Source organism: Pleurodeles waltl, chromosome 2_1, assembly GCF_031143425.1.
Source record: "Pleurodeles waltl isolate 20211129_DDA chromosome 2_1, aPleWal1.hap1.20221129, whole genome shotgun sequence".
NCBI classification, from domain to species: domain Eukaryota; kingdom Metazoa; phylum Chordata; class Amphibia; order Caudata; family Salamandridae; genus Pleurodeles; species Pleurodeles waltl.
Genome location: NC_090438.1, coordinates 180,452,797 through 180,465,006, shown reverse-complemented (window position 1 = coordinate 180,465,006; position 12,210 = coordinate 180,452,797). Strand labels below are relative to the sequence as shown.

The window sequence follows — 12,210 nt, the reverse complement described above, 5'->3', positions numbered from 1 at the left end:
GGTGTGGTTCAAAGCCCAAAGAGAGATTACAACAGGGACGAGCACTTTTGCGCTCGATCTAAAAATGGGACATGTCAGATATAGAAGTAAGGCAAAAGGCTTTAGTCCTACTTTTATGCCTGACCTCTCACGGTTTTTGCTTCCCTATGTCTGGTCGCCCTGTTGAAAGCAGAATGGATAATGACTGGGTTCCCAGAGTATTATTTTAGCTTTGTTAGGTACAGTAAAGGATGAACTGCATTTAACAATATACGTTTTTTCCCTTAGCGTGGTCAGGAAGGAGATCTCAACTCTTTTAACCTTTATCCCGGAAATGGTGCATTTGACCTTATGTACTATCCTTACTACGGCAAGCTCACCCATGTAAGTAGTTCTGCTGCTGCGCTTTTCCTGTCAGTAGGTGTATGTGTGACGCAGTCTGCGCCCGTCGAAGCAAAAACGTATTCAACTTCCTTACACAGTTCTAAAAGTGCGGACATATAATATTAATAATTCGTGTCATTAGAACCGGGGAAGTTTCACAAAAAAAGAACACTGTGAGCAATCCAATGGCGTACAATTATTTTGAAAAGTAATTCTAAAACAATATTTCTAGACTATGCAATGGTACACAGAGTATAAACACGTGCCTACAGACATGAAATACCTTAACGAACGAGGAGCCGTCTGTTTTTTGGATTGCGATCAGATAATTCTTGGAAGTGCAGAGAACTGCATATATTTCGGGCAAGTTAGCATTTCCACAGCTTTGAAGAATAATGTTCGTTCATCAGTAGAGGGCAGTGTTGTGCTATGATGCTTCCCTCTCCTGCAGGGAGCTGGGAATATTGCGCTTCTGATGAATATAAGTAATGTGTCGAGTAACTGGACTTAAGACTTTCTATATTTACAGCCTGCACAGTACAGTTCTCTCACTGTGCATGACAATGTATCTACAGTCATATGGTATCTACTAGTAGGAAAAGTATAAATAAACCACTGACATTGGGGTGATTTTTTTTTATTGAATGCTACTAAATTACCCTTTTTCTTGAAATGAACACTGAACAGTCTACATCTTACTTCAAACTTCTCTCTGATGTGTGGTGGAGCCAGAGGTCGAAGTGGGAGGATCGGAGGGGGCACGACGTGCCCATACTTTTTTGATTTATGAGAAACCGTTCCTCTACTTTTAATAAAAAAGACAACCAGACAGTTAGTTCCAACAGTTTAAATGCTTCAGATGAAGTGTCATTCAGTGAGTCCCCTGTGCTGCGAAACCGAAGCCAGGCAGAGAGCTAAACAAGCCTTCCTGCCAGGGTGCCTAACAAGTTAATCTGCAAATGTAAAGGATGCTTGGGAGCCTGTACTGGCTTTAATAGATCAAATCACCTGAAGCTGTGTGATGACTAAGATTTATTATTTTTGAGTGGTAGTGCAAAGGGTTAACAGCTGAGCTGTGAAGTGGTGCTTGTAATTGTATTTATATAGCCCTTATTAAAGGCATTAAAGGGACAGTAATGTAAAAAATGTATTATGTACTGTCTGGACATTAGCAAAATCTATATTTTGGTAACACCATTTTATCTTAAACCTTTTTGCACATTTTGTAACAGTCTATCTTATACTGTGTGTAATACAAGCTTAAAATAATAACTTACATTTTCGCAGTGCTTTCTGGTACAGGGTGTGACCTTGTAGCACTAAAATACACAAGTCATGACTCTCCATTCCACAAACCAAGACTTAATTCTGTGGCTTTCAGGTTACACACAGACCTCTGCAATGCATTAACTAAGAGAGTTTTCATAATGTACTATAGTGCATTTCCAACTGAGTAACAATTTTTTCATTTATTTTTCATTTAAGCTCTGCATTATTTTATATGAAGCTAACTCACGGCACAAGATTAAAAAAACTTACAGAATATTTTGTTTTTTAGCCACATCTGATGACTCCGCTCTAATGCTCACTGACCACGCCACCACTGCATGCAGCATCACAATTTCCATACTTTTTTAAATGCACTTCAACTGCAGGGTGGAGCAGACCCTAACCATGTCAGCGAAGCATGCGGCATATGAGACACTTACAATAGGCCACTATCTGGAATGGCCCACGAGCAGTCGTAACCCACTTTATTTATCCCCTTTGTCGCGCCCCGGCTGTAGGGTGCAGATGAAATAGGACCATGCCCCACCCAGATGCTGCGTGGTTCACTACATCCCTTCACCTTTTTGGATTGTTGGTTGAACTCTTAAGTAAACACTACCATCTTATAAACTAACACCCATAGAGCCACATGTACGATCGTAACATTTTGTGAGTTTCTAATTGTGACTTTTTGCAGCTTGCAATTGGGAACTCGCAAAATGCAATGTACAACACTGTCTCAGACACTGTTTGCAATTCCCAAATGGGTCACAAAGGACATGCCTTTTCAATATTCATGAGGCAGGTCGCAATTTGCAACCCATTGGCTACGGGCTGCACTCACGGGGATGGTGACCTGCTGGGATCAGCAGACCACCATGTCTATGATTTCTTTTTAGATAAAGCATTTTTTAATGCAGCCTGTTTTCCTTAAAGGAAAATAGGAAGCATTTCAAAATTAAAAATGAAATGTGCCATTTTATTTTTTTAAAGAGTAGGCAGTGGTCCGTTCTGGGTTGTTATTCTCCTGCCTTTCTTGGTTGGCAGTTATGTTCAGACTGACAGGGTTGCCACTTCTAGGGTAGTGTCACTTGCTGTTCAGCCAAACATGATTGTCTCAGACAAACATTTAGCAGTGTCATGTGGGGTGTTTCTATATATTCTCAAAAAATGTTTTGGGAAGTTTTCTCCCTGGTTCCCCCCAATCCACAGGAATTTATTGAGGTTGTGCATGAAGCAAATTACACTGCTATTAGCATGCATACACCTTGAGGTGATGTCAATGGTGGATGCCTAACTGACCAAGGTAGTAGTTTTGGAACTCACCTCCTTCAAAAGAAGGCCCATTGAGAGTTCTTATTTCCTCCAGTAAAGTAAGATGGCAATGAACTTTTCAATGGGAACTTCGAGTAGGTGTCCATCACAACTGTCTCTCCCAAATCAGGGAAGCAGCCAAAGTCCAAGCTGACATCGGTCAATGGTGTCATCTGCAGTTCTCCTGTGATGATCGACGCTGGTCTTCCTGTGCCCTCACTGAGTTTGCAGACTGGATACTCTTCCACTATCTTCTCAAGGGCCTAATCCATTCACAGGAACCATCGTTTCTACCATAGCCGTGACTTTAATTAGCAGGTCCTTGGTGCCCTTGATGTGCTAGCACCTTTAATTTTGCTTGAAATGTTGCTAACTACTATCTTCAGCCTCTTGAGGACGATCCCTTCTTTTGTAGAACTCAGCTTGACCCAAACTCCAGAGGCTGTCACAGGCTTGCCTTTTGTGCCCTTTGGTGTTTTCCAGAAAGTTTTTTCCAGGAGTATTGTTGCAAGGCTTGCTTCACATTTTGGAGACACTCAACCTCAAAAAAAGTCAGTGGCTATTTGTTTCAGGTTCTTCACTTTGAGACACGTAGTTTGGGATATGGTCTGGATGCCTTCCTCTGTCTCTTCCATTTGCCTGTGAGCAGTTGCTGTCACCTCCTTAGAGTTTATTGATAAATAGTCAACAGGATTCTTGATACCAGGGTGGTAGACAACAGAGAATCAATACTGTTGTAATTGGATGACCCACTTCTCAATTTCGGGTGGAGGGGTGTTGGAATGTGTCTGCAAATAAGTTGATCAAGGACTTGAGATCAGTGGCCACCTTGAATTCTCTTTTATACAAATAAAACGGAAAATGAGCACACCCTGTACTTATTGCCCAACATTTTATATACTGCTTGGGTGTATGGGGCCTTTGTGTCCACGTGTGCTCAAACTCTACCACTGCCCACTTTCCCCTTGCCTGCTATTGGACTATGTCCACGTATAGTCCCACAATGCTGCATCCAAGACTAGTTCTGTGTAATATTGGGTGTTAAAGTACACTACAACATGGTGGTGTCATGCAAGGATGTTCTCTTGACTTTGCAAAATGCCTCTTCATGCACAGGCCAGCATTCCTGTTGAGCCCTCAATTTTGTGAGAGCTCTCAGTGGTATAGCTATCATTGCTGAATTGGGTAAGACTCACCCACAACAGTTGGCCATGCCAAGGAAGCTTCTCACCTCCATTGTTGAGGTGTGGCAGGAGGGTTCTTGATGTCGGTAGACATTTTCATAGGTACAAACTTGGTTTCTTCATTTGAGAACACATACACAAAGAATTTGATTTGTACACAAACAATTTGCATTTGCCTCTGTTCAAGGTCAAGCCACGATTAAATATCCTTTGAAGGCTTGCTAATGATGTTCTTTGGAGAATCTTAAGATATCATCACTTATATTGAAAGCCCCTTTTAGCCTCAACAGGGTCTCCTTCAAGGCATTTTGAAACCCCTCTGCAGCAGCGGAAATGCAAAACTTCAACCATGTGTACCTACAGAGTTTCAAGTGTGTTGAAATACTGTGATGTACCAACTATTGGGGTGTAACAGTAGCTGGTGGGGTCTGATTTCAGATGTAGTTTGAAAAACCACTGTACCCGTTGAGATCAGCAACATCACCTATTGCGAGACTTAGGTGACACTTCCCAGAGAGGACACTTCTGCGTTGGCCTCTCCAGCTTCTCTTTTACCAGCAGTTGCAGGTGAAAGGGTACTCTACTTTGCTGCTGGTCCACCAACTGTATTACTATGTCTATATGAAGTTTGATGATGGTAAGCCAGCCTAGGCCCCAGAATGAGGGAGGTAAGGTCCTTAAGGCTGTTTTCATCCTGGCATGTGTAGACTTGTTTGGCAAAGACAACTAGACCTATGCCCTCGGCAGTGTGGCAACTCAGTAATTTCCCACTCTTTTCATAGTAGCACTTAGAATTTATTATCTGATTTCTCGTCTTTGTGTTGTGCTTGGACCTTGTAGTTCCTGCTAGAAGAAGGGTCTCTTGCCCTCTGTAGACTTATGTCTTCATACATATTATCCTTTGCCTGGGACAGAAGCAAATTGTTCTGTACTGCTGCATGTCCATCATTTTGACAGATGCCCCTGTGTCGATCAACACTTCAATAGGCATTCCTAATATTTCCACTTTGCACATTGGTTGAGGTCTTCTTGTCTGTTTACTTCTACCACCATAAAATATCGTGAATCCTCATTGCCCTCACAGTCGCCATCTACATTGATGCTGGATTAGCACCAAAGGATGATCATCTTCCACAGCGGCCAGAATGTTTTAGGCCCCCCCCATAATTTTCTGCCCTCTGCCTCCTCCTCTGCAGACCTAGGTGAACTGGTTGACCATGCCCCACCTTTTGGTGTCTTTTTTGTGTGAATTCTAGTGGGTATTTTGCAGTGTTTTTCCAACTTATGAAAATCAGTGGCAATTGGTGTACAGTACATGAATTTGCTGTAGATGGTGCTTTTTCAGTGTTCACAAAATTATTTTATGGATGGCATTTTTATTGCAGAAGGGCCATCTCTAACATCAGGTGAAGTACATAGGCATTTTCACTTTTCATCTATATTAAAATCTCACCAGCAGTGACAAAGAATCTTAGCTGCCATTGGCAGGAGAAATATCAGTTTGTATTGTGTGCTATACAAACGATACAGAGCTTCATAAAATGAAAAATTTAAAAACATTTTAGGATCCAACTTTATCACCTGGCAATGTGGCAAACAGGAATACCCAGGAAGGGCTGGTCATTCTGTCACTTTGGCACTTTGCTGGGGGGGGACATGCTAATGTGCTATCAAAGCTGGATGGGCCACCATGGCCCTAATCTAATCATGACCTTCCACATCATGGGGCTAGTATGAACATTTCTTCAAGAGCTGATTCTGGTTTTCAGTCTGGTAATGACTGTTGCTGAGGATAGAAATTTTCTTCCAGAAAGTCAAGGGAATTTAATGTTGAGTCCTCAATTGGTGAACTTTAAAATGTAACTAGGAAAGTGGAGAAGGAAGTTGACCATGCACAAAAGTGAAGGATTGTCATTGATAAAACCCCATCTCACACTTGAATCAATAAAATTCATGTTTTTTTCTGGCAGGGCCAGGGTATGGGGCTGCAGAAGTAGTTGGGCGCTTCACCTCTATCTATGATAGGTGGGGGACCACACCGAGACCTACTCTGAATAACCAACATATTCACCCTGTTTCCCAATCCCACCTTCCTTCCCCTGAAAGGTTGAACTTTTCTCCCTCCTCTCCCTTACAGGAGACAAAGCAAACTGGCAACCTCCCTGCGTTAGAGAATATAACAATTCTCAGGCCGTATTTGTTACAACTTCATAAACATGACATTAAAGAACATTATAACATTTCACAGTATTCTTGCATCCTTATTTACAATATGTATCTCAAAACATTTATGGGGCAACTAATACATGGTTTCTCCTAACACAATTAAAGGAGTTATGGTTGACCACCCCCAGGCACCTGTGGCATCGACTATAGAGGAGGGCCGTGTTCCCATCAAAACAAGTTACACTTCACAAGGCGAAAACTCACCTGACCCCTCAAGATAGAGTGGGCATGGGCCAGCATGAGAAATGTCCCCAAAAACTGTAACTAGAACAGTGGAGAAGGAAGTTGACCATGCACAAAAGCAAAGGACTGCCATTGATAAAACCCATTCTTATACTTGAATCATTTTTTTCTGGCAGGGCCAGGCTGTGGGACTGCAGAAGTAGTTGGGCCCTTCACCTCTATCTATCAAACTGTTTATATACTATGTTACAAGCTTGTGCATTATTAGAATGGATGGTAAGGCTAAACTGCTGCTAACTGAGGGAACCATAGATTTATTTTAAAGAAATACATTTGAGGAACAGCATTGACAAGCCAAGGCTGTTTGAGAAAATCAGCAGAACAAAACCAAGGGAATAGGGCATTATAACAAATCATCACAAGTCTGTTTGGTACTATTTCAATCATTATCATCAGTATCATTGGCATGAAGTATGTTAATTAGAAATTGAATTGTTGTTGTTGAAGCCTATGCGTCTTGACCTTAGGGTCTAGGTGGCCACTATTCATTTGGGAAAAACCTTCACCCGTTGTAGTCTCTGAAGGAGAGGTAGTCATTTTAATGCTAACATTTTTAACTAGTCCAGATCTTTTGGGCTCACCCAATGTTTGTTAGCTAAGAGCATGCAAGGTCCTAAACAACATTAGTATGTTTATTTGTTGTTCCTTTTTGTACTAAGTAGGAACATGACCAGTGTTTTCTACTTTCTCCCACAGAAGGGAGCAGAAGAGCCTTTTGTAAGGCTTGTAATAAGGGGTCTTCAATATCCTCTGAAGCAATGGTTCCCAACCTTTTAACTTCTGTAGACCCCCGCTTTATCATTTCTGGAGCCCGGGGACCCCGCTGAATCTTTATTGGATTCTGGGGACCCCCCACTGAGTCATTACTGAAAGGTGGGGACGTAATCTGTTAATGTTATTTAATTTTCTAAGCAGTCGTGGACTCCCTGTGGAGGCTTTGTGAACCCCCGGGGTTCCGCGGATCACGGGTTGGGAACCATTGCTCTGAAGTATTCTTACTAGAGGATAAAGTGGCATGTTGGACTGAAGTTGCAATCGAACACTATATAATAGCTAAGATATTAAGGTTATCCCTGAATACTTATCCACCCTCATTTTGAGAATGAAAACACCTAGGCTTTGAAGATGTTTTACTACTGAACTAAAAATAACAAAATTACATATAACATGCTAAATACCACTAAAAACCACTAGCACATTGCTGAGGAAAGGATAGCCTATATTGTAGAAACATCAGTCAGTGCTTTAATTTGAGCCGGGGATTGGCGATGGGGGCAACTGGCACTTATTTTTGGGGATCTTCACTTATTTTTCTAGCTCAGATATTTAGTAGGGCAAGAGAGGGGGAAAATCAAATCAAATCATTAACATTTATAAAGCGCGCTACTCACCCGTGCGGGTCTCAAGGCGCTAGGGGAAAGAGGGGGTTACTGCTGCTCGAAAAGCCAGGTCTTTAGGAGTCTCCGGAGTGGTCCTGAGGCTGGTGGGGAGGGAGTTCCAGGTCCTGGCCACCAGGAAGGAGAAAGATCTCCCACCCGCCGTGGAGCGGCGGATGTGAGGGACGGAAGCGAGTGCGAGGCCAGAGGAACGGAGGAGGCGGGTGGGGACATAGAAGCTGAGGCGTCGGTTGAGGTATTCCGGTCCCTTGTCGTGGAGGGCTTTGTGTGCGTGGGTGAGAAGTCGAAAGGTGATCCTTTTACTGACTGGGAGCCAATGCAGGTGTCTCAGGTGTGCGGAGATGTGGCTGTTGCGGGGTATGTCGAGGATGAGGCGGGCCGAGGCGTTTTGAATGCGTTGCAGGCGATTTTGGAGTTTGGCTGTGGTTCCAGCGTAGAGGGTGTTGCCGTAGTCCAGGCAGCTCGTGACGAGGGCGTGGGTCACGGTTTTTCTAGTGTCGGCGGGGATCCAGCGGAAGATCTTGCGGAGCATGCGGAGGGTGAGGAAGCAGGCGGAGGACACGGCATTGACTTGCTTGGTCATGGTGAGAAGAGGGTCCAAGATGAAGCAGAGGTTGCGGGCGTGGTCTGCGGGGGCCGGTGCGGTGCCGAGGGCCGTGGGCCACCAGGAGTCGTCCCAGGCGGACGGGGTGTTGCCGAAGATGAGGACTTCCGTTTTTTCAGAGTTCAGCTTTAGGCAGCTGAGCCTCATCCAATCTGCGACGTCCTTCATACCCTCTTGTAGGTTGGTCTTGGCGCTGGCGGGGTCCTTAGTGAGGGAGAGTATAAGTTGGGTGTCGTCGGCGTAGGAGGTGATGATGATGTCGTGCTTGCGTACGATGTTGGCTAGGGGGCTCATGTAGACATTGAAGAGTGTCGGGCTGAGTGATGAGCCTTGGGGTACGCCGCAGATGATCTCGGTGGGTACTGAGCGAAACGGAGGGAGGTAAACTCTTTGGGAACGGTTTGAGAGGAAGGAGGCGATCCAGTCCAGGACCTGGCCTTGGATCCCGGTGGAGCGGAGGCGGGTGATTAGGGTGCGGTGACAGACGGTGTCGAAGGCAGCCGAAAGGTCGAGGAGAATGAGGGCGACTGTTTCACCGTTGTCCATCAGGGTTCTGATGTCGTCTGTGACTGAGATGAGGGCGGTTTCCGTGCTGTGGTTGGTTCGGAATCCGGTTTGTGAAGGGTCGAGCAGGTTGTTGTTTTCCAGGAAGGTGGTCAGCTGTTTGTTGACGGTCTTCTCTATTACCTTGGCTGGGAAAGGCAGGAGAGAGATGGGGCGGAAGTTTTTCAGGTCGCTCGGGTCAGCCGTAGGTTTCTTTAGTAGGGTGTTGACTTCGGCGTGTTTCCAGCATTCGGGGAAGGTAGCAGAAGAAAAAGAAGAGTTGATGACGGCCTGGAGGTGCGGGGCGATGATGTCGTCGGCTTTGTTAAAGATGAAGTGAGGGCAGGGGTCCGAAGGGGCGCCGGAGTGGATAGAGTTCATGGTGGATTTGGTTTCTTCAGTGTTGATGTGGGTCCAGTTGTTGAGGGTGATGGTCGGGGGTGCGGGTTCGGTGGTGTTTGGTTGGGTCTGGTGTCCGAAGCTGTCGTGGAGGACGCTGATCTTGCGGTGGAAGAAGGTGGCGAGGGATTCGCACAAATCCTGTGAGGGCGTGACGCCGTTGGCGTTGGGGTTGGAGAACTCCTTGACGATGCTGAAGAGTTCTCTGCTGTTGTGGCTGTTTTTGTCCAGTCTGTCGGTGAAAAAGTTCCTTTTAGCAGCGCGGATCAGGTGGTGGTGTTCGCGCGTAGCGTTCTTGAGGGCGGTCATGTTGTCAGCGGTGTGGTCCTTGCGCCAGGCCTTCTCGAGAGCGCGACAAGTTTTCTTTGATTCTTTGAAGGTGTCAGAGAACCAGAGAGGTTTTTTGGTGTTGGTCTGTCGATGCGTGCGTTTGAGGGGAGCAAGGTTGTCTGCGCAGTTGGAGATCCAGTTTGTGAGGCTGAGGGCTGCGTCGTTGGGGTCGGTGGTGAGGGTGGGTTGGTTGGCGGCGAGTGCGGAGAAGAGTTGCTCTTCGGGGATCTTGTTCCACTGTCGACGAGGGATGGGTTGAGTGCGGAGGTGGCGGGTCTCGCGTCGGAATGTGAAGTGGACACAGCTGTGGTCGGTCCAGTGTAGAGCGGAGGTGTGGCTGAAGAAGATGTGTTTGCTGGCAGAGAAGATAGGGTCGAGCGTGTGTCCGGCGATGTGGGTGGCGGTGTTCACCAGTTGTTTGAGGCCGAGGTTGCCGAGGTTGTCAAGCAGGGTGGTGGTGTTGGGGTCGTTGTTTTGTTCCAGATGAAAGTTGAGGTCGCCTAGGAGGATGTAGTCCGGTGAGGCGAGGGCGTGCGGGGAGATGAAGTCGGCGATGGCGTCGCTGAATGGGGCGCGCGGTCTGGGAGGACGGTAGATGAGGGATCCTCTGAGGGTGGTCCTCGGGTCGGTGCGAATCTGAAAATGCAGGTGTTCAGCGGCGAGAGGGGTGTCTTCGGTGGAGGTGGTGATGCTGATGGAGTCTTTGAAGACGATGGCGATACCTCCTCCTACTTGGTTGGTGCGGTCTTTTCTGGAGATCTTGTAGCCTTCGGGGATGGCTGTGGCGATGTCTGGAGCAGAGGAGGCGTTCATCCAGGTCTCCGTGATGAAGGCGACGTCCGGGGCTGTGGAGTCCAGGAGGTCCCAGAGTTCAACGGCGTGCTTGTGGACGGAACGAGCGTTGACCAGGATGCACTTGAGGTGGTTGATGGCGCGTGGGCTTGTGGTCGTGGTAGTTGCGTGGTGGAAGATGCGTTTGCAGGAGTTGCAGGCGAAGGGTCCATGGGTGCGTTTGGGGTGAGCTTGGAAGCAGGTGTTGGAGCGTCCTGGGTTGAGGGCGTGGAGGGTGGTGGGGTCGTAGCGGATCAGCGGGGCTTGGGAGAGCTGGGGACCAGGGGACGTGGCGCTGGGCGCGGGCCAGACGCGGACGGGCGCAGACGGGCTTGCCTCTGGCGCGCCTCTGGCGCGCCAGCGGCCGCCATATGAGGTAGGAGGGGGGGAGGGGTCAGCTGGGGGCGAATGGGAGCTGGGGGGCGGGGGCGTGCAGGAGGTCGCGGCTGGAAAGCGCGAGGGAGGGGGGACAGGTAGAGTGAGCTGGGGGAGGGGGGTTTAAGGGTGGAGGGGGGTGAGTGTTAGGAGGTTTAGGAGATTAGGGAGAAAGATATGAGTAGGGTTGTGAAGATAGGGGAGGGGGGTTGTAGAGGTGGGTGAGGGTGAGAGGTAGAGTGAGAGGATAGGAAGATAGGTAATAGAGGGGGTGGCGGTAAGGGGGGGAGAGATAGAGAAATAGATAGAGAAAATCGATAGATAGAGAAATCGATAGATAGAGAAATAGATAGATAGGTTGTAGAGGTGGGTGAGGGTGAGAGGGTGAGAGGTAGAGTGAGAGGATAGGAAGATAGGTAATAGAGGGGGTGGCGGGAAGGGGGGGAGAGATAGAGAAATAGATAGAGAAAATCGATAGATAGAGAAATCGATAGATAGAGAAATAGATAGATAGAGAGATAGGTAGATAGGAGGAGGTGGAGAGTGAGGGAGTTAGATAGTGGGATAGAGAGATAGAGAGATAGGTAGATAGGAGGAGTGAGGGAGGTAGATAGCGAACAGGTTAGATAGGGTTGATCGAGAGGGGGGAGGCGAGTGAGGGACGGGGATGAGGCAGGAGCAGGAGGGCAGGTGCGGGGAGAAGAAGACGGAGGAGGCAGAAGATAGAAGACAGAAGACAGAAGAGCAGAAGACCGGAAGAACAGAAGAACAGAAGACCAGAAGAACACAGAAGAACACAGAAGAACACAGAAGAAGATACAGAAAACGAAGAACAGAAGGTAGAAGACCACAGAAGAAGATGAGGAAGAAGAGAAGAAGAGAGAAGACAGGGAAAAGAAGAGTACAGAAGAAGGTTACAGACGAGGAGCGAGGAGGAAGAACAGAGAAGAAGAAAAGAAGAAAAGAAGCAGGAGCAGGAGAGAGGGTGAGTAGCGCGGGGCAGAGCGAGGGGCTGGGAGGTGGGGGGTACTTACTGTGAGGTGGGTCTCAGGAACTCAGGAACCTGGAGGAGCTGAAGGAGCTGCAGCGGCAGGGGGAGCGACCTACCCGTGGGCACACAAAATTGCATACA

The 12,210-nt window shown here is 47.1% G+C and overlaps 1 protein-coding gene across 1 annotated transcript in view; it reads left to right on the top strand.

The window, feature by feature from the left end:
- Positions 1-12,210, top strand: part of ATP1B4 (ATPase Na+/K+ transporting family member beta 4) — a 250,030-nt gene that overhangs the window by 220,829 nt on the left and 16,991 nt on the right. The window contains exon 8 of the mRNA XM_069212109.1: positions 268-363. Within this exon, the coding sequence (XP_069068210.1) occupies positions 268-363 (96 nt within the window). The remainder of the gene's footprint in view (positions 1-267; positions 364-12,210) is intronic.